The sequence below is a fragment of the Notamacropus eugenii genome, chromosome 1 (assembly GCF_028372415.1).
Source record: "Notamacropus eugenii isolate mMacEug1 chromosome 1, mMacEug1.pri_v2, whole genome shotgun sequence".
In the NCBI taxonomy this organism is placed as follows: Eukaryota; Metazoa; Chordata; class Mammalia; order Diprotodontia; family Macropodidae; genus Notamacropus; species Notamacropus eugenii.
The window spans coordinates 228,258,775-228,282,089 of record NC_092872.1 but is presented as its reverse complement, the minus strand read 5'-3'; the positions used below and the strand labels follow the sequence as shown (position 1 = coordinate 228,282,089).

Genomic DNA, 23,315 nt, shown 5'->3' with positions numbered 1-23,315 from the left:
TTTCTAAGCCCATCCACATGTAGAAAGTTGAGAATACTCTTATTACTCTGTGGCTTTCTGGTCAATTTACCAACATGTTCTGATCAAGAAAGCTCAGATTTAAGGAGCATATCTACTTAGGTATAAGGAGTCTACATTGAGGCCATGAAATACAAAGGATTCTCTCACCCACTCCTCTAAACACCTGCCTTAACAGCTTCATAGGAGTTGGAGGTGGGAAAGAAGTACAAATGTCTTTCAATCTCCTGGCATCTAAACCTCGCCCAAAGCAAAGAGATGGTCTTACATGGGCCACAGGTGCAGGTGAGCCTAAGCAGATATATCAGTTATTTGTCACAGTGCTGGACAGTCAAGTACTAAAATCTTCACCTCCATCTCACTCAGCCTGCCTTTACTTAAAGCCTAGGTGACTAAGTATACTTTTGTAATTCAATAAAAATGCATAGAATGTGGCAAATGCCACATAATGACATGGAATGTGAAGAGGAAATATAAGGAAAAAGCAAAATACTTCCTTGTTGCATTAACACAGGTGTGTCTGTCTCCATGAACCACAACCATAAGGGCATGTGTGGCATTAGGTCCTCTCTGGAAGCACAGGAGACCTAGACACACACTCCTTGACTCTTCTTAGGTAATTGGGCAGTATAATTAGGGCTTGCACAATCATCAATCTAACCCACCACCACATTTTGGGCAAACTCTATGCTTCATGATCAACTTGGACAGGAAATGAATGAGTGCTAATGGTGCAGTCAAGGATAATGAAGTTCACTTCAAGACTACCCAGGTATTACTGGGCAATAACCCAGCTTCCTGGAAATTATAAGCAGAATGTCCTAGGCTGCTTGCTTAGGTTGGAATCTGGAAGGAGGAGCAATACAGTGGAGAGGGGTGGAGGTGGAAGAGTCCATGCCTAATTCTTGATCCTGAAGCTGGGGGGAGGGGTGGTGGGTTCCACTTAACTGGGAGTTAGAAGCCCCTAGGGCTTATTGAGGGAAAAAGCAAAATACTAGTGTGATTCTGGTAACTGTATTCTTGGAAGCAAACAAACAAAAACTCTTCTTTCCCAGCCCAGAGAATACTGCATCTGTTACTATAAACGGTGGCTTTCTAGGGCATACACTGCCTGCTTCATCACTCCTGTCCCCTTTCCTATTTAACTCCTTGGTCACTGGTAGATTTTCCCTACCCCAAACCACTCGCAGGATCCCTTCCTGGGTGGATAGAAGAAGGCAAACATGCAGTCAGCCTGTTTTTGGCCATTTACGGTGTGAACTTTCATCTGCTCCATCGCCAAGTAAAGAGACATGTAAATTAAAACACTTGAAATTAGCGAGATCTGCCCAAGATTAGGGCTTGATAACCTTTTTCGTGTCCTACGGTCCTTTAGCTGTCTATCCAAGGAACCCCTTCTCAGAATAGTATTTCAACTTACAAAATAAAAATACATAGGATCACAAAGGAAAGCAACTATATTGAAAAATGATTATCAAAACTTTTAAAAAAAAATTTCACGAACCTAAGAACCCCTGCCTTAGATTGAACACTGTCCCTCTGTCCCAAAGACCCTGAAGCGAGCAGGATTCTCTCTCCCTACAAACTTCAGAGTCCTGCGCGGATCAACTGCCTCAGCTGACCTCCCCAGTTCTTCGCAGCAGAACAGGTCACTCTGCCCAGGACATAAAAGTTCTGTTCCCTGTGACACCCTTCCATGATCCAGGCAGATTTTCCTGGACCGAGGGCAGTAGGCTCCACTGGATAGAAAGCTGGACTCAGAGGCAAGCTGTATTTCCTATAACCACGGGTAATTGACTCAGCCACTCGCATTTTACGGATTAGAAAACTGAGGGTCACAGTGTTGTACTAGATGGCCTCGACGGTCCTTTCCAGCTCCAATTTTAGGATCTTATGATCTCTAAAACAGCCAGGGCAAAGACACCAACACCTTCAAAAGCCAAGCAAGCAGGTGTGCGTGGGCGCCAACGTCTCTTCTGGGCAAATTCTGCCCCTTGCTGTCTCAATCTCTCCCGGACCAAATACCAGGGGAAATCCAACCAGGCTTTTCATCCATCCTCAGCAGCATGGAGAATTTTAGAAAGATCCGAGGGATCTCCGGCTGCCCCAATCCTTTTGTTTCCCTTGGGAGGCTTCCACAATTGGGGGTGCCTTTAGCCAAAAGCCCAGTCTCCTTAGTTCTGTTATCCAGACTCATTGCCCAGTGCCCAAGAGGAGAAAGGAAAACTTACCCTCATTGTCTTCTGCAGTATGTACATAAAAGCCTGCGATCAGGCAGCCAAAGAAACTCCGAGTGGTGACCAGAGGACAGAGGCAGCTTTAGGCTGTCAGCACTGGGTCCCCCAGCTCCAGCTGGCCAAAATCATCCCCTCATTCCACCCCAACCCGGGTGCCTTCTCCCCGTTTGTTGCGCTGGTTCTCCGGCTCCTCTGCCTGCTTGCCTTCTCTGCTTCCCGCCAGCTTGGCTCTGAAGCGCCCCAGGCTCTTTGGGCTAGAGAACAGAGAGCCCGAAGCTGACGTCACGCCCTGCCCAGGCCTGTGGTTGGCCGAGGGGAGGGCTGCCTGATTCAAAAGCAGCCCTAGCAGAGCTCCGTGGGGTCCGTGGAGTGCAGGCACATGCCTCCGCTTGGTGGGGATGCTCCCGCTCCTGCGGCTGCGGCTGATAATGAAGTCGGGGGAAGAAAGCCGGGGGAGACCAGATTTTCTCTCCCCTTTTTGGCAACCGGAACCTGTGCATCAGGTTAGGCAACTCCTATGAACCTCCTCCCCCCGTGGCAGCCTGGAGGAATAAAAGGCATTTCCACCTTCCATATATGGCTCAAGATTAATCTTCAGGAAACGTGAGAGAAGAGAGACATTTCTCTGCTTTGATCTGGGTCTGTCCATGTTAAGGAAAAACCCAGGACTTTCAGTCCTGGGGTAAGATGGATTCCCCACAACCATCCCAACGAACCTCTAGCCTATAAGGTTGCCTTGACCAGACCTCCAGGGAAATTTCCATTTCACCTCCTGTTTCCTTCAGACCTTGTGACCTAGCTGGCATTTCAGACTGAATGGGGAGCCCAGTCAGCACCACCATCATCCTCAGTTCCTCCATGCCATAGGGGAGAGTTCTTATCCCTTCCTGCATCTCTTCACTTTGAGAGTATTCTCTAGTAGGAATACTCACCCTTCCTTCTGCCAGCATCTCAAAGTGCCATCCTTCTCTGAACTAAGTCCAAATGCACCCACAGCTTGGCTCAAGACCCACCTCCTCCCCCAGTACATATCTGCTTTTCTCTGTAGTCCATCTGGCCTTACCTCTCTTCCAGCTGTTTCTGAACTCTGGGGGAAATAAAGGCTAGGGAAAACTAATTTCCTTCCAGAGCAGAGGGGCTATGAAGGGGATGGGGGCAAGAGAGACTCCTACACATGGAATCTTGTGAGTTACAGCTACTCAATTCTGCTCACCAGGAATAATAAATGCTATTATCTGCCCTCCAGGTAACTGGTTGCACTTGCCATGTAGAAAGATTAACCTGACTCTGATGATAACGTCAGGAAAGACATCAAAGCCATTGGTTGTCCTCAGTATTGTTCATTCTATAGCTGGATCCTAGGAGCAAGTGTGCCCAATTCTTTGGACTGAGTGCGAGCACTTAGCCTGTTCCCCTTAGCCAAACTTCTGACACATTCCCTCTCCACCCACACCTCTAAGTAATATTGTTTTGTTACTCTCATTATCTCATCCCCAGGCCTTTTGGAGTCTGATTTTACCTCCCCCACTCCTGACTCAGTAACCACAGCAAGTACCTCTTTCATTTACTTCAATTTAACAAACACTTAATAAGCACCTACATATAGTATGCAAGGTAAAAGAGGCCTATGTAGTAGATAGAAAGCTGGCTTTGGAGTTAGAAAGACCTGAGTTCAAGGGCTGCGTCTGGCAGAGATTATCTGTGTAAGCCTGGGCATGTCATTTAAATTTTCTGTGTCTCAGCAACCATCAAAGTATAAATAAGTAGCAGAAAAGCTGCTGATCTGCTTTGGTAGAGGGAAGTCCCTTACAGGGAATTTCCTGGTCATTGAGTTGTTTCAATAGTGTCTGACCCTTTACGATTGTATTTTGGGGCTTTCTTGCAAAGATATTGGTTTGCTATTTCCTTCATTGGCTCATTTTACAGGTGGAGAATTGAGGCAAAGAGGGTTAAGTGACTTGTTCAGGGTCACACAGCTAGTAAGCTGTCTATGACTGGATGTGAACTCATGAATTCATGAAGAAAAGTCTTTCTGATTCCAAGCTCAGTGCTTTATCCATTGTGTCACCTAACTGCCCCTGAGAATTTCCTACACCAATGAAATTCCAAGTCTGGATTGAAACAAATAGTGGAAGGCATCGTGGTTCCCCTTAAGCTAGGGATAGAAACAGAAAATATTGTTTCCTTTATGGAACCTGCACTTTACACAAAGGGATATAACCAGGCATGTGCTAGATTCAAGCAGGAACCAAGTCAGGAGAGCTGATCATTAAATTTTCAGTGTAAAGATTAACACCTTGGTTAGCCACAAAAGCTACAAATCAAGGCTTGATTTATTTTTTATTTGGTTGTCTAGACTTAAGAAAGTATGAAGAAAATGTAATGCAGATTAAGCTTATTCAGACACCTGGTTGTTACACATTTACAGAACATTCCTGGTTATAATACACACATACATATGTTTGTGCATACATATATGTACATATACATATATGATGTGAAATAGACTATGATAAAGAAAGACAATAAGAAATTTAGGGCAGGAGAAAACACATTTGAGCTGGGGACAAGGGAAGGAAGATGAGGGAAAGCTTCATGGAAGAAGGTGGCACCTGAATTCATCTTTGAAAGGACAGCACTTCAGAAGGCATGGATGAGAAGGGAGTGGGGCGTAGTAATGGGGGAGAGAGTCTGTATGAATAGATGAGAGGCTGTGATTAGATCAGGGAATAGGAACACAGATTTAGAGCTGGAAGGGAACAAGAGACCACTGAGGTCAACCTGGAATATTACAGATAAAGAAACTGAGGCCCAGAGCAGTTAAATGACTTTCCCAGGGCATATCTGTAAGTGCTAAAGTCAGATAGACCTCCATAAAATCCTGCTTCAAAGTTCAGTACTTATCCATTTTACCACCCAGCTGGGCTCACATATAGAATGCATGAAATAAAGCTGGAAATAATGATAATAATAATAAAGTCTAGAACTAGAAGAGAACTCAGAGACAATCTAGTTCAACTCCCCCCCTTTCACAGATAAAGAACATGAGGCCCAGGGAAGGTAAGTGATTTGTCTAAGGTCGCAAAAATATTAATCATCAGAGGTGGGGTTTCAACAACCCAGGTTTGTCTGTCACCAGGGTCAACAATTTTTCCACCTTATAGTCTGGTCAGGGGATGTGGAAGAAGCTTTAGACCTTTAACACTAGGTTCCCAGAACATGCTACTTCCCATATCAGGGGATTTAGAGTTAGACTACATTTAATCCAACCACTTTTTACAGAAAAGTGAAAAGAGATCCAGAGAGTTTAAATTTGACCATGATTACTCCAATTACTCAAATCACAACCCATCCCTTCCTGTGCAACTTGTGGGACTTTTGTCAATGTCCTCCAATAAATTCTTTGCAAGAGGTCTACTTCAATCTTCCTGACATTGTGAGGGGCCCAATGGAACACTTGACTGTGATTCTTTACCCTCTCTGACTGATCAGGCAAGGGTTTCTAATTTTCCATTTCATCTATGGTGTCTTCTACTCCTATCTTCAGACGCTCTTTAGGTGTTATGTTACGTCGTCTGCTCAGACCTACTATGCCTTGGGTCTCCTTTGCCCTCTCTGTGATATTTCTTTTTGCGTCTTTAGATCTGGTTATATTCCTTGTCTCACTGGCACACAGCTCACCCAGCTAGTAAATGGCATAGACCTGACTATGTGATAGTGAACCGAAACAAAGGGCACCATAGCCAGAGAACTGGCAAGGTATTGTTTCAAGTTTGTTAGTATGTTTTATTTGTTCAGAACTAATTACCTCCCTCTCTTCTATCCTCTTCCCACTGATAATTGAGTTTCTGCTTCAACTTTCTCTTTGAGCATGGCTAAGTAGCTTTTATTTGTATAAGGGTTTGGCAGGAACATGCTAATTGCCCTTCAAACAAAATAGTCATATCAGGAGAAAAGGCAGCAAGCCTTCTATAAATATATAAAGCTTCACTCAGAGCCCACCCCCCAAAAAATGAATGCCAGCACCAACAGGAACGTAAACAGGCATGTTGGTCCTGAATTAGCCACAAGCGCTACTAGCAGGAATGACAGAGGATTGACGTTCTTCGTATGTCTGGCGCACAAAGGAAATTTTATAGTGATCCCATGAAAGTGGACTGCATTTGTGTTTCTGCCAGGAGGGAAGAAAGAGCTACGAAAGAACAAAGTACCAGTTGGTCTCCCTCAGAGCAGAGAAGGTGAGAGGGCAGAAGGCATTCCTAGTCACTCTCCAGGCTATTACGGAGAATGACATGTTCCTTGAAAAGAATGGATGTTCTTTTAAGAGGCAACAATGAAGAAAAAGAACCTGAAGAGGGATTCTAATCCCAATGGGATCACAGCTTTAAAAGTGGAAGAAATCCTTCATTCCATCCCTCTCTAATCCCAGTCCCACCCTCATATTACAGACTAGGAAGCAGATGCCCAGAGATTTTAATTGACTTCTCCAAGAGCATGTAGATGATACGAAGAACAATCGGATTCAGAACCAGACCTAGGACTCCCAATCTAATGTTATTTCCTCTGCACCATGCCATTTATCATGGTGGAAGGTGAAAGAAATGTGACTCGGTGAAAGAAGGGAAGAGGAAGAAACACTTGAAGGCACATAATAGCGATGAAGCAATTAAGTGGTGCAGTGGAGAAAGTGCTGGGCCTGGAATCAGGAAAACCTGAGTTTAAACTCAGCCCTGGACACTTACTAGTTGTGTGACCCTGGGCAAGTTACTTAACTTCTCTATGCTTCTGTTTGCCCATCTGTAAAATGGGAATGATTAAACTAGCACCTACTTGGAAAGGTTGTTAGGAAGATCAAATGAGATATTTCTAAAACATGTAGCACAGTGCCTGGCACATAGTAGGTGCTTAATGAAAACTTATTCCCTGACTTCTCTTCTCTCTCCCTATAGAAGGTGATGCTGGAGAGTATGGGAAGGAAGCAGTTTCTTGTGCTCAAAAGAATGATAGTCTAGATTCAGAAGTTGCTTTCAGGAGAGAATTTACCTGGTCATGATCAAAGAAAGACGATGCAAGTACTTATGACATGAAGAAATGACTCTGATGAGGGGTATACAGATTTGTCAGCCTGTCACAGTTACTAAAGATGGTCACTGTTTTCGTTGGATATGTATCTTCTAGCCTGTGACAGGGAGTCCTCTGAGGCTTTTCAAAACTGGCACCACTGCCCACTTGTGATGATTCATAAGGGAACAAATGATACTGTCAGGAGGAACTTAGAAAGCATTGATAGGTATCCTTGGCCTTCTGAGACAGTAAAGTAGAAATTAAAGGGCACAAGTGCTGTTTCCACAACTGATTTTCATTGAAGGGCAGATATGGGAAATAGTGAAGAAGATGGTTCTGTCTCTCCCTGGGGGGTAGGATTTGTTCATAGGTACGGGACATTGCATATGAGGTTAGATTTTTTTGGTGTGTTTTTTTGGTGTTTTGTTTTACTGATTCTTCATCTTCTTCCTCTTTCATTTTTTAAAATTGTTAAATATTATTTGTTATAATAATTTCTACATACATGTATATATGTTGTGTTCATCCTTCATTGCCAAAGAAGACCATGCTATCAGAGAAATAATGACATGACTTGCACTTGACTTTGTTTTGAGTGAGGGAGGGCTGTGCAGGTCACCAGCCTCACTTCTCCTCCAGAACCATCTGAACCCAGTGACCAGATATTCATCAGGACGACTGGAGATGACCCAGGATGAGGCAATTGGGTTTAAGTGACTTGCCCAAGGTCACACAGCTAGTGAGTGTCAAGTGTCTGAGGTGATATTTGAACTCAGGTTCTCCTGACTCCTGCACTGGTACTCTATCCACTGAACCACCTAGCTGCCCCATGTATATATGTAGGAAATATTTATATGTATATATATATGGGAGATAGGAGGGGGAAGGATATAAAGGAGACCTCTAGAGTATATAAAAACAAAACCTAACAATAAAAATCCATTAAAAGAATAAAAAAGAAATTAAGATAAAAAAAAGATTGTGTCTGATAGTGATTGGTTCTTGGATCACAGATTAAAATATAATAATCCCTGACTCTTGTCTAAGGTTAAAAGAATGTCCAACAAAAAGTTCAAGCAACACCTATTTTCTTGGAGTCTTACAAATCCAATTGAGTGCTATAAACTGAAAGAAAGAAAACTGCCCATGTGTCTACTAAGACACGTACTTTGGAGAAAGTACATCATGTCAGGAAGATTGTCTGTAAAAATTATGAGTAATTAACATGAAACAATACAAAAAGAGTACTTGGTGGACAAAGGCTTGATCTTGGAGGTTTATACACAAATGCAAAAAATGATGTGTAATGAACAAGGTCAAGTAGAAATCCTGATTCAAGGAGGCAAATTTGATTCTATGAATGTGGTGGGGTGTCTTACAACTAGAATATGGGATTGTCTACTGTTTTTAAAGAAACAAACTAGATATAAGTGACAGTGGAGTGGCATTAAATATTAAGAATGTCTACTCTTGCGAAGAAATCCAGGAATGGGAGTAGGACAGCATGGTAGGGAACATTTGGGTGAGAATTAGTGGAGGAAAATATTTTTTGGCATGAAACTACTGGGACAGGAGGAAATAGATTAGGAGTTTGATTAACACATCAAAGACCTAGGCAGGAGGTAGAGTATATTGGTGACAGGGCAAGGGGTATCTTCTTCTCTGTGTGCATATCCTTACTCTTTTCCCTATAAGTACAGTAGCCAAAATGACTTGATGACTTAATAATAATCCCAATCTTCAAAAAGGGGGATAAAATGATGAAGACAGCAGCTACTCTGGTCTCAATTCTGATCAGTAAAGAAGGACTCGATGAAGTTGAAGTGATGGAAAACTTGGAATAAAGTGGTCATTCCATCTCAGAATTTGCCACACAGAAAGAGAGGAAAGCCGTGATTAGAGTGATATATACCATACATTTGAATAAAAGCATATTTCATAGTCTTGAGAAAGGAAAAATAAGATCCTATGGCCTAAAATTTTATAGGGGAAGTCAGAATTTAGTTCTAGGGAATTTCCCGATCCTTTTGCATTAACAACATGAATGCAAATGAATCTTATGAGGAAGAAAGGAAGACTGTCCAAGGATGTACAGAGAATTTGTGTACAAACTTAGATCATAAAATGGCATGTATAGAAGAAGGAAGTAATTCAAATAAAAGAGAATTAAAATGAAAAAAAGAGGGAAGATTCTGCAATAATAAGTTCAAGAGGGCTAAAACTCCGAATGACTTGAACTAATCAGGAATATCGAAGAGCGAAAAGGACTTCCTTTATGTTAGGAGCGATAGAGGCAGAGTTATTGCTTGAGATGAATCAGACGATGATAATGAGTGATGGAGAGGAAGCAACTGTACTTGGTTTTTACTTTTCTTGTGATTTTTATGTCAGGAAGAGTGATCTTTGGAATGAAAAATGGAAGAATAAGATGGTTAATGGGAAGAAACCAAAGACAAGTGAGAATATGGTAAAGGAGCATCTAGTTGCCTTTCATGAATTCAAGTCACCCAACATGGATAGACTACTTCACAGAGTACTGGAAAAAGTGGGGGTGATGATGATGATAATGAATATTCTCTCAGAGATTTTTAGAAGATCATGGTTAATAGGAGAACTGTTACAGGTTTGTAGACAGGCAGACATTGTCTTTTCTTAATGGAAGAGAGTGAGGTTTGAAAATTATAGTCCAATGAATTTGACTCTGATTCCTTGAAAACTTATAGAACACATAATTCAAAAGATGAACATTTAGAAAGGGAAGTAGTGATTACTATGACCCAGAACGGCTTTATCAAAAGAAAGGTGTTCTAGACTGACCTCCCATCTTTCTTTGACTGATTTATTGGATTAGTAGATCAGAAAAAAAATGGAACAGAATTAGTATACTTGAATTTATGCAAAGTATTGAACAATCTTTCATACTATCCTCATGGATCCCCAAGGTATATGTCTAAGCAGGAAAAAAAGGGTGTGTACTAAACAATGATATAGTTAGGTAGATTCAAGACTGGTTCATTGATTGGACCCAAAGCATAGCGATTAGTTTGTCAAAGTGAAATGTAGATTTATAGGAAGAGTATCATATTTGGAATGTTCAAACAGATTTAAATCTGCTACTTATTAGCTATATATGGCCATGGGAAAGCTTATTTTTCTCTCCAGACCCTGATTTCTTCATGTGTGAAACAAGAGGGGTTGAACTAGATAATTTGTAATCTTCCTTCCAATTCTAAATCCTATGAAACTATGAACTTGAAAAATAGTTTTTAGCAGAGATGTGTACATGGCCTGTTCTAGTTTGCATTTTTATCAATGACTTGGATGATGGCCTAGATGGCATTCTTTTCAAATTCTGACACTAAGATGGACAGGATAGTTAATATGCTGTTAACAAGTTAACAAGCATTTGGATAAAAAAATAATTTATCAGAGCTTCAATGTGCTGAACCTAATAAAAGGTCATTTAATTGTGATAAATGTAAAGTCCTTCACTTGGGTTCAACAAATCAAGAGGATCAGACAATAATAAGGGAGGTATAGCTAGATAATTCTTTGCGAGAGAGTTTCTATTGGATTGCAAGCTCAATATTCCATCAGCAACGCAACAGGGTTTCTATAAAAACTAATAAGTTCTTGGACTGCATGGAGAGGAATAGGGTATAGAATAAGGGAGGCCAAAGTCTCATTGAACTCTGCCCTGGTTAGCCAACATCTGGAATATTGGATTCAGTTCTGGGCAAGGCTAAGGGGGTGCCTAGAATGGTATGGGCACAGGGAGTATGCTCATATGAATATCAGATGAAGGAACTAAGGATATTTAGTATGGACAAGAGAAAACTCATGTTACGTCTTTATTTATTTATTGGAAAGGTTTTCATTTGGAACAGTGATTAGGTTTCTTTTGCATGTTCCCACACTAAAAAATTAGGGGAGGAATAGTTGGACTTACAGAGGGGAACATTTGTTCTTGATAATGGCAAATAAGTTCTGGGAAATAGAGGTTTTTCCAAACACTGGAGGTCTTAAAAATGGAGACTTGCTGGCTAGTTATTAAGAATATTATATAAGGAATTACTGATCACGTTTGAATTGCACTAAAAGACTTCTGAGATTTCCACTTTGCATCTACTGCCCTGCCTGGTTTTAACTCCATAGGATACCCCTCCCAGTATAAGCTCATTACTTCTAGCTTTACCACCAGGTTACAAACTCAGCCTTGATTGACACCACCCCTCCTCTCTGATTGGAAGGTTGGAGGGTGAAGTACCCAAACTCCTCCCAGTGCTTTCCTTTATAGACTCTCACTATCTACTGGACTCTCATTCTACTTGCTCTGCCTGGTTTCAACTCCATGGAACAAGATACCCTCTATTGTAATGTCACTCCACCCCCTACTTCTTGACTTTTTGTGGGTCTCTCTCTTTTGTTTGTAAGCTCCTTAAGGGCAGGGAATGTCTTTCTTTTTATTCATTGCATCCTCAGCACTTAGCATAGTGCCTGGTACATAGTAGGAGCTTAATAAATGTTTATTGGATTGAATTTTACTGGATGTATTTCTTCTAATTCTGTGATTCTCTGATTTCCAAGGTCATTGTTCTATAGTCCTATGGCTGTAAGCCATCCACATCTAGGCAACAGGGAGCTAATGAAGTTTTCAGAGTGAGAGTCACATACTAAGACCTATGCATCTGTAAGATCATTTTATTAACTGAGCCAAACATCATTTCTATCTTTGGGAATAAACAATGCCATTGAACCTAGAATTTTCACCTTAGAAAATTGGAGTAAAGATATAGGTAGAAAGAGGTATATTGCTAAACATTTAACAACAAGTTTATATGCACACATAAATACACACACATATGTACACATAAACATGTATATATGACAGTTTTAAGTTTATTTGCATTAACATTTTCTCCAGCACTTTAAGTCTAAAAAAATAAACCAAACAAACCTTGATTTGTAGCATTTGCTGATTTCTAAGGTATAAAAGCTCACACTGAAAAATAACAATTAGTATGAACTGGTATGAGCTTATTTCAGCATGTTCCTGGAAGGGAATCCCTTCTGTTCACTGATAGCATAGATTATCCTCTTCTCCATAGGTTTCCATAGGTTCCTGGAAGAACAGCCTGAGGTGAGAGCTGAGTTTGTGTATCTCTCTGGCTCCTAGTGATGCTCTTTCACACGTTTCCTAAGTTTTTCTGTACTTGAACGTCTCACAATCCAGAGAATGCTAGCCTAAGGAGGCTTCTCAAAATTCCTGGAGCCTCAGGAATGGGCATAATCTATATATTTATATACTTAGAATATAGGCACAGTTTCTATGTCTTTGAAATCTTTCCTAAGAGAGGCTCAAGGCAGTTTTCCTAACTCCCTGTCAAAGAAGATCTGATTTCCCAACCCAGGACCTCATGCTTTTATGAGGGCTTCAGTCTGAGTCAGACATGCTGGTTGAAGAAAAGGGCTGAATGAAGTCTTGGGATGAGAGCCAAAGAAGCTGCTCCCACTACTTTCCCATCAGTCCCTCTTTAGCCCTAGAGTCCAAGGCCTTGGGCTGATTACCAGCTGAGGCTGAAGAAGAAAACTCTGCCTTGTGCTCTTTCCTTTGGCCCACCTCCCCATCCTTTCCCTACACAGACAAAGCCCAGGATTGCTCTTTGGTTGTTTATCACGTCTGGTAACAGAATCTGAATGGCGGAGCTGCCCTGGGCCTCTTCAAATACTAACATTATGTACCTCTATGTTTCTTAATCCAGGAAATCATACTTCCTCCACTTACAAGATGTACACACATAGTTAACATTTATATAGCACTTACTACTTGCTAGACACTGTGCTGAACACTTTTCAATCATTATCTCATTTGAACCTTTCCCATTTTATAGATATGGAAACTGAGGCTAACGGATTATTGTTACTTGCCTAGGGTCACATGGTTAATAAGCATCCGAGGCTGGATTTGAAATGAGGTCTTCCTAACTCCAAACCTACCACTCTATCCACTGTACCACCTAGCTTAATCAAGAAAATCATTCACTCATTCATTCATTCATTCATTCATTCATTCATTCATTCATTCATTCCATTCATACATACATTCATTTATTCATTCACCAAGTACTTATTAACCATTTCCCATATTTATAGGGACTAGGTGCTATAGGGAAAGATTTCATTTATTCCTTACATATTATTTAACACCTACTGTGTGTAAATCTGTGTGCTAGGTAATTGTGGAAGATACAAAAATTAATGAGACATAGTTTCTTTTGTCAAGTAGTTTATAATCTAATAAGTGGAAGATACACATAAGCACCCATTGTTCTAGGAGCATCTAGTCTAGTTGGGGAGTTGAGACAAATAGCTCAGTAGCACTTGTAGTTAAGAAAGATAAAGGCTCAGGACTGAAGGCCTGGAGTCAGGCAGACTTGAATTCACATGTGGCCTCTGACACTTACTAGGCAAGTCACTTAACCTTGTTTGCCTCAGTTCCTCATCTGTAAAATGATCTGGAGAAGGAAATGGCAAACCACTGCAGTGTATCTTCCAAGAAAACCCCAAATGGGGTCATGAAAAGTCAGAAAGGACTGAAATGACTGAACAACAACATCTCTGTGTAAGCCTACTTCTCTCCTCTGATGCTGCCACCACCCTGGTACAGACCCTCATCATTTGATGCCTGGGCTATTGTAATAGCTGCTAGTGGGTCTCCCTGCCTCAAGTGTCTCCCTGCTCCATTCTGTCTTCCATTCAGCCATCAAAGTGATTTTCCTAAAGCACGAGTCTGACCTTGTCATCATCCTACCCATAAACTCCAGAAGTTCCCGGTTACCTGCAGGATCAATATAAAATCCTTTTTGGCTTTGAAAGCCTTTCACAACTTGTCCCTACTTTTCCAGTCTTTTTATACTTTACTCCCTTCCAGGTAAGGGTAGATAGGTGGTGCAGTGGATAGAGCATTGAGCCTAGAGTCAAGAAGACTCTTGTTTCTTCATTCAGATGTGACCTTGGGCAAGTCACATAACCCTGTTTGGCCTCTGTTTGGAATCCTCTCCTTCATCCCTGCTCCCCCACCCCTGGCTTTTTTCAAGATTCAAATTCCCCCTTCTGCAAGAGGCCTTTTAGGTTCTCCCTACCCTCCTTCACCGCTAGTGTCTTCCTTCTGGATTTGTCTCCCATTTATCCAGCACAAGCCTTGTTTATACCTAGCTGTTTGCACGTTGTTTCCCCCATTAGAATCTGAGCTCCTTCATGGCAAGGACTATGCCTCTTTTTTTTGTATCCCTAGCACTTAATGCCTGGAACATAGTAGGTATTTAGTAAATGCTTGTTGATCGACGGGACTGAAGGAAGTGTTCAAGGTAGGTCCTTCCAGAGAAGGTGCTACTCAAGCTAGACCTTAGCAGGACTATACCATTTAGAAAGGGAAAGGGAAGCTCTTTAAGTTACTTCCCAATCTTTCTTTAGGACCAGAGAATCCTAAGACTTTCCTCTTGCTGCCTTCAGGCTGGGCTGCATTCAGCCCACATGGGCCAGATCATCTTCAACCTGGATCTCACAGTAATGTATTCATGTCCTAAGACTTACCTGCTCACTTGTGGCATTTCCCTCTGAAAGACATTAAAGGCCAGTACCTTCTAAGTGAAACTTTATCTGGCCCAAATCAAATGAAATGAGGATCACAAGGCTGTAAGATTGACTAGCCTGCTCCGATCTTTCCCCTCCCTCACCGTTCTAGGGACTAAGTAGGAGATAGGGAAGAACACCTGCTGATGGCGAGGGGGGATGGGAGGAGTGGAGGGGTGGAGGGGTGAGGAGTGGGAAGGAAGTGAGGAGTTAGGGCTGGGGGAGGGGAAGAGAGAGGATGGTGGAGAGACCAGCACATGTCAACTAATTTAATTGAATGCATGCAACAGGTTGAACCAGAATAGAGGCAAACTTGCCTTTTCTACATCAGCTAGGGCGATCTTATCTGGGTTAGAAGTCTGAGTAAGCAGCCTGGTGGTTTGAAGGCTTCAGACATCAATACATATTCAGTTCACTTGAACCACAAAAGCTCTTGGGTGAGAGTTTGCAACAAACAAGGGCAGCTACAGACATCCTGCCCCAGAACTGAAATGTTAATTTCGTGAAGATAGGTTTGTTCCTCTCTGGTTAGGGACTAGTCATCAAGGAAAAAAGTCGCAGATTAATTGGGGAGAGGGAGGGTCATTTTGACTGTCTCCCTCTGGTACATTTCTGCAATGGTATTGGGAGAGGGCAGAAAGCTGCTTTCTGAATCCTTCAAATCACTTGGGTGGCCCAGCTTTCTATGGGACAACTGAGAGAACCACCACCAATCGAGGTGAGACTGACCCAGATGAAACAGAGAATAGCTGACTTCCAAACAACTTGAACCAATGCCTGCATTTTGATCTGAGTATAGACCTGTCTGAAGATTCAGAGGGGATTTTCTAAGAGAAGTGAAAGGCAAGCAAATTCTGTGGGTTAAGGGAAATTAATCTTCCTTTAAACACGCCTCTCACTAGGTCACTATTCAGAAACCATCGGTGGCTTCCTGTTTCCTAGTACGTCAAGGCTGAATTGTTCTGCCAGCCTTTCAAGATCTTCCCTAACCTGTACCCCCCTACTCTTATTCCCATATCACTTTAATAGGGATTGTCAGATCCATGATTTCTTTCATCCATGTAGATATTCCCTTTATAAACACAAGTGGTAACTCCTCCATGTCAACTCAAATTTCATAAGTTGTGATTTAAAAAAGAAGCATCATCTGATGTAGCCATTCCTTTGACAATCATCCTCTCTGAAATCAGCAAGGCTAATTTTCCTACAATAGTGAAAGTGTCCATTGCTAGACCCATACTTGAATTTCCAGAAATTGGGCTCCATTTGAATAGAATTGAAAAATATGGGAACCCTTGCTCAGTCAACTCTATACCATGAAGCATTCGAACTGGACTTTAGCAGAAACTTCCAATCCCATCTCTCACGGTACTCTAAAGTGAGTATAGTGACTCCAATTTAATCATTCTGATATCCCTACTTGCCTCACTGCTTCTTCCACCCTAGGCCATACTTTCAATGCTGATTGTTCTCTTTACCTGGAATAGCCCTTAATAATAGCTATAATTTATATAGGGGTTTATAAAGCTGCCAATGGCAGTTAGGTGGTGAAGTGGATAGAACACCAGGTCTGAAATCAGGAAGACCTCAGCTCAACTCTGGCCTGAGACACTTACTAGCTGTTTGACCCTGGGCAAGTCACACAACCCTGGGTGCTTCAGTTTCTTATCTATAAAATAAGTTGGAGAAGGAAATGCCAAACCAGCATCTTTGCTAAGAAAACCCCAATGGGCTCACAAAGAGTCCAACATGACTGAAAAGTCTGAACAACAAGAGTTTCCCAAGAGCCTTGGACCTATAATCTAGTTGAGCTTTACTAGAACCCCATGAGGTTGATACTGAAGATATCATTCCTTCCATTTTACAGATGTGGAAACTGAGGCCCACAGAGTTTAAATGGCATAGTAGGAGTCAGAGGTAGCAGGTCTTCTGGACTTTTAAATACTAAGAACCATGAACTACACCACCCTCCTTCATTCTGTTCAAATGCTAGCCTGCTTCAAAGCCCAACTCAAATCCTACTTTCTCCATAAAACCTTCCTTGATGACTGTAGGCTTCACTGATATATATCTCCTCTGGACTCCTACAGCACTGACAATGTGAACCGATACCCTTACTGCCTTAGAATAATCACTGCTGTTTCACATCTGTAGGTCTCAAGGTTGCAAGGGCAGATGATATAAACCTGAACTCTAATATCCTCTTCTCCTCCTCCCAGCTGTAAGCACAATCCCAGTCATATGACAGGTTCTCAAAAGACAGTTTTTATATCTCAAACTCCTATGAATTTGTATATACATTGAGGTCATTGGAGTAACTGGCGTCATTCTCTTTAATTACTTAACCGGCTTGCTTTCAGAAGTGAAACTGAATCTCTACAGTCCCTTTTCCCTGAAAATCATACCTTTCATCAGGCTTGCTTCCCAGCTATGTGCTCTCTTATGGCCAAATGTGATGAACAAAGTGCTTCTGCAGCACTTTCTCCCCCTGAGGATTGTTTTTTGAGCTCTTCTTGCTTGACATTTGGGGAGCTGTATGTGCTTGAGAGACCCTAGTGAGAACATCAGTCCCATGAGCCTTGCACAGAGGACTTTGGGCTGGCCCTCAATCTGATCACAAATTGAGTAGATTAAGAGTGAGTGTGCTTAATGTGGGGCTGTGGCATCCAAGATGTGTGCTTCATGCATTTTAATTCATATACTACAACTACAGTCTGGAACCTCAGTCTAGTGCTTTCTCCCTTTTCTTTCCCCAACTCTCAATCACAGAAGGGACTTCAATGATGGTCCTGTCCAAGCTCCTTTACAGAAGATATAACTACTGAAGACAGTAAGGTAAATTCACTGATCCAGTGTTGCACAGCTACTTACTCACAGAAGCCATGTTAGAGCCTAGTTCTACCAGTGTTTCCTACTACTGTACCCTAGCTGAGGATCAATACTATCTCCAATAGGAAAACCTTTTGGCTGAGTTCTGAGATGGATTCCTCTAAGGCTGAATTTCATATTCTAGAAGGGTAGGTCAGGAAGTCAATAAACATTTATTAAGCGCCTACTATATGTCCACCACTGTGCTGAGTGCTAGAGATATACAGAAAGGAAATTTAAAAAATCTTACTGTGTGTATCAGAGTCCTAATACACAGTAGGTGCTACACAGATGCTTCTTCCTTTCTCTTCCTTTCTTTTCCCTTTCCTTCTCTTCCCCTTCCATGGAATCATTGGCATGGTGACAGCCAGGGAAAATGCATGGAGGTATGCTATCGGGGAGAAGCAATGAAACATGTAGGTCATTCATTGGGTTAGAAACTTAGCATAAACAGCATCTTCACCTAACATTATCCTTGGCATCCGTTACGTCCCTGTGTAAAGTTGATTTCCTTTTCCTTCTTGGCTCCCACCTCCAAACTGCTATGTGTCTATTTACTTTTCCTATTTTCCATTCTGAGAGGACCAGAGGGACAGGAGAGCCATTCTTGGTAAACAAAACAAGGCAAATAGGGAAAGGCTGAGATTGCTTAATGGTCTTGTAAAAGATGCAGACAGCTGAGGTTGCTGCAAACAATTTACTTAAATGTACTTGGGTGAGGAATATAAATTATTTCGACTCTAGAAAAAACATGCAATTACTTTGCTATCAATTTGCAGTGTCATCCTATGCTAAAACCTTAATTATAGATGGTCTCTATGTGGAGCACTTAGAAACCTTCTCAATTAAGCTCTAGCAGCACTGGTTGGACACATCCCATGGAGACCAGGGCTGAAATGGCAACTAAATCCCGACTTCAGTTAATCCACATGATTCTGGTTCTACCCTCATTGAAATCTTATGTAGAAATAATAATGATAGATAGCATTTATAATTTGCAAAATTCTTTACAAATATTATCTCACAACAACCCTGGGGAAATAAGTATTATCTTCATCTTCATTTTACCAATGAGACAACTGAGACAGAGAAGTTAAGTGACTTGCCCAGGGTCACACAGCTATTAAATAGCTAAGTTCCTATTTGAATTCAGGTCTTCTTGTCTGAGTCTAGATTTGAACTCAAGTCTTTCTGACTCCAGGCCAGGCACTCCTTAGTAGCCTTGGCAGGAAATGGCAATGAAAGACGGAGCTGAGGGAGGAGAACTGAGAAACTGAGTTCAAGCTAGCTCTTGGGACCACTTTCCATTACACACAGCCTTCCAGATTCTTCAGGCCACAAGGACTTAATTTATTGCTTGATATTTACAAAATGAGAGGTAGCATAGGACACCTAGCCTTAGAGTCAGGAAGACCCAGGCTCAAGTCTTCCCTCCAACATACTAGCTGAATGACCGTGATAAAATTTCTTCACCTTTTGGTCATCCAGACAATACTCTGGGACTAAAAGTTCTGCTTTCGTGGAACGAGTTTTACTTTAAGACTTCTTTGTGTTTATGAGGTTAGGAGACAATTAGCATACCTCTCTTATTGGAAAAACTAAAAGGTACTTGGGCCTCTCAGAATGCCAGCTCTGGCTTGGTCTGTTAAATGGAATTCTTTCATTCCTCCCAGAATGATGTTTACACTCAGAAATTTTAACTGGAAATTAGGCTAAAACCTTAGTCCATAGAATTCTGTCCACTTAAAGGTAAGACAAATAGGATGGGGAGTTGACAACAGCAGAAAACCAGCTGCCCTATACTATTCTCCTTCTATCCATTTATGGAGGTAGTTTGTCATATTGTACAGAGCACTTGCCTGGGAGCTACAAGACTGGATTTCTAGTCAATGCCTTTCCCCTAGCAATTTATGAGACCTTGGATAAGTCTTTTTACTTTTCTGGGCCTCCATTTCATCATCAGTCAAATAAGGAAATGTGATCAGATGATCTATAAGGTCTCTTCTAGAACCACAATTCTCAATGATTCATTGACTACATTGGATGCCCTCTAGATAGCAAGAGTGGTCTGTCCTTTCCTACCTTTGGTCCTTTACAGGTCTTATAAAGGAGGCCATACCATTCTCTCCTTATTCGATCTCTTACAAATGAACTCAAAGCCCAAGCCTCAGGATTGTCATGAATGTGACCTGCTGGTGAATGTTAAAACAATGCCTGCCATCTGTAGTTGCCTTACATCTGTACTTATGCTGCCTGGCCCAAATGGATCCTGAAAACCTCATTGACTCTAAAGGGTCCCTATGTTGTTTGTGACTTTGCTACCTTTCAGGATCCTTGCCACTTTCTTGACATCCCTTCCTCTATGCTCAGGAGCTTATCTTGTGTTAATAGAATCTTGGCATGAGAAGGACCCTCAAAGACAATCTAGCTCAACCAGTTCCTAGGCTGAAGCCCCTCTGCAACATCCTCGACAAATGATTTTCTGGCCTCCATTCTAATGAGGAACTTATTATATTTTAGCCCATTTCACTTTTTGGCAACTCTAATTGTTAAAATATTTTTCTTCATATAGAGCCAAACACTTATCTCTCTGCAGCTTCCATCCTCTGCTCCTAATTTGTCTTGTAGCATCAAGCAAAACCAAGCTATCCCCAGCTTCTATGTTATACCCCTTCAAATTTTCAGACATCCTATTGCCACCAAGTAAGTCATCCTTTCTTCAGGCTAAATGTTCCCACTTCCTTCAATAGGTCTGCAGTCCCCTCGTCATTCTGATCACCATCTTCTGGCTATGCTTCAGCTTATCAATATCCTTATTTAACCACAATGCTCAGAACTGAACTCAATAATCCAGGGATTTGCTCACAACTCTCAACTAATTCTTTACTAATACTAGCTGATACTAAAGAGTTTCTCTTCCCAGGGCATTATGGATTTTAATTGTGAAGGTTTAAAGACCACCGACAGCCACCTATACTGAAAGAAATCAATCCCAAATGGTAGAGTATCAGACATGATAGCCTATATACAATGTGGATAACTAAAAGAGCCTTAGACTGTGTAGTCAGAATAAGAACTTTCAGTTCTGCCACTGACTAGTTGTGTGACATTGACTATATTGGGAATTTACCAACTGTCAGTCATGAGTTAGGGAATTGGGAATATTTAGGGAATTTATATGTGTGTGTGTGTATATATATATATACACACACATGCATATATACACATACATATACACATATATATATATACTTATACACACACACATATATATATACTTATATACATATATATATGTATATATGATGAGGGTTTGTGAGTATTACTACTAGAAAGGTCCTCCCCAATCCCCAGGGTTACTTTAGAATCATGCCTGGAGGTATAGCAATAGCTACAACAACGGAAACTTAACTGGTTAGTGGAAGTTGGGGCTGGGAGAGTGAGTTCATAGCAGATATATGCTCCAAGTAAAGGGAGGAGGTTGGATCAAATGACCTTTTAAGGCCTCCAATAGCTCTAAATCTATGATCCCACATGATTACTATTGTCTACTGAAGCTCTAAAAGTCTAGGAAGGGGATGTGTTGGGGAGCAGGGACACCTCTACAGCTGTCTAATCTGAAATCTGACACTGGCCATTGAGCAAAACCTACATTTGGCCACAGTGGGGACAGGTGTCACCTTTGGAGGACTCTTTTCACATCTTGGGCTTTCTCTTGCTCCTCAGACTCCTTCAACACATAATGCCACAAGACTTTAAATGTGCCTGTGGAGAATTTTTTGTTTTGAGAAGTATGTGGGGGTAGTCCTTTCTTTTAAACTTATTCTCTTCACCCTTTCATTGTTACTAAGACTCCCTGGGAAATTCTGCCAACAACGTGCCATCTCACCCCATTGCATTAGTCAATTAGGACAAGACAGGGCCCATGTTGTCAGGGTGTTTGGGCATCAGTGCCCTCAGGGTAAGGATGGGGAATGGAGGGAAGGGGAGAAGAACAACTTGCATGTCTGCTTCTGTCAATCTCTTTGCAAGTGGTATTTCTGTAGCTGCACATGGGCTTCTATTTTTTAACCTACTCAACAAAAACGGAGGCTATATTTAGCCCAGCAAGCTGCAGGGCATCACAATTAGTAACTGAAAATTACACATCTTGCTAGTCAACCTTCTGTTGGCTGGGAGAAAGCATGATTGCGATTGTTTCAGTGAAGAAACGATGTTTCCAGCCATGTTCCCCAGTCCAATCTATTTAACTCCTAGGGCAATCTGTATTGCCAAGGCACTGCTTTATACTGCCCCATGCATTTGCAGGTCAGTCTCCATCCCTAGCAGGAATTTGGTGTATTTGGAGTATTGTCTTCTTGGTCATTTTCAAAAGAAAATAAAATAATGCCAGGACATAGTGGAATGAGCGTTGCATTTGAAGCATCATGTCCTGGGTTCAGATCCTGGCTCTATCACTTGCTGTGTCATCTTGGACAAAATGCCTAATTTCTTTGGGCCTCAATTTCCTAATCTGTAAAATGAAGAGGTTGAACTAAATGATCTCTTATGTCCTTTCTAGTTCTAAATCATATGACTAATGGTAGAATGTAAGCTAGGTGAGGGAGGGGTTATGATACTTTCATATTCTTATTCTTAGCACCTTACTCTGTTAATAAATGATTATTGATTGATTGATCCATGAACATGGAAGCCTTTGTGGAGAAAAAGCTGACAGTGCTTTCCCTTCTCTTATCTGTTTAAACTCAAAAACTGGGAGTGAAGTTATGAATAAACAGAGGGAGCAGAGACACACAACTCTTGTCTGAGGTGGGGAAGATGGCATTGCTTCTGGATGACTCAAATGATTGTGATCGGAGGGTACCTATGCAGTACCCATGAGAGGGGATCTTCAGCAATTGCTAGAATCCAATGTCTTTGGATTCTAGCATCCTACTTTCTCACTGGTGACCACTTCAAGCCAGTTAACTCACTGTACCTTGGGGACTCAGCAATGCAACAAGAAATCATGTGGCTGTATCTTCTCTTAAGGTGACTTAAGAGAAGCAATGGCTATTATAAAATTAGACCAACTCTTTTAGGATTAATAGACCTGAAACATGTAGCAGTTTGTTTCTCCAGTATGGAAAAACTGACCTCATGCATTTGGGGTTGACTTTTGGAGGTGTGTCTGCTGCTATTTCTTTTTCCACCTCAGAGCATGAATTTGCATGCTCAGTAGAGGTTGACATGGCTTCTACTTAGCTGTATCTGCTGAAGAAATAAATGGTCCTATACACCCAGGGATGTAATTCATCCTCTCCACAAGGCAAATGCTTCCAGGGGACAAGTCTCAGTTTCAGTTGCCAAACTTCATACATACTGCAACCTTGTGTGCCCTAGAATCTGGGAAGCAATTCTCGGAGCTAACATATGGTTGTATCTCACCTTACACTGAAAATATGTTTCTGAAAAACTGCATGTAATTTGTCTTTTTGTAAATCAAATCACAAACTG

At 41.5% G+C, this 23,315-nt stretch overlaps 1 protein-coding gene across 5 annotated transcripts in view; it reads right to left on the bottom strand.

The window, feature by feature from the left end:
- The window catches only part of RASGEF1A (RasGEF domain family member 1A), a 328,207-nt gene that overhangs the window by 34,353 nt on the left and 270,539 nt on the right, over positions 1 to 23,315 (bottom strand). Inside the window, exon 1 of one of the 5 annotated variants that reach the window (XM_072628006.1) lies at positions 1,523 to 2,729. The exons of 3 other annotated variants lie outside the window; for them this stretch is intronic. Coding sequence is in view for 1 of the 2 variants with exons in the window: in XM_072628005.1 (XP_072484106.1) it covers positions 2,250 to 2,276 (27 nt within the window). In the remaining variant the exon portion in view is untranslated. Of the gene's footprint in view, positions 1 to 1,522; positions 2,730 to 23,315 lie in introns of those variants that run through there. One more of the 5 variants, XM_072628005.1, reaches the window with a different exon arrangement.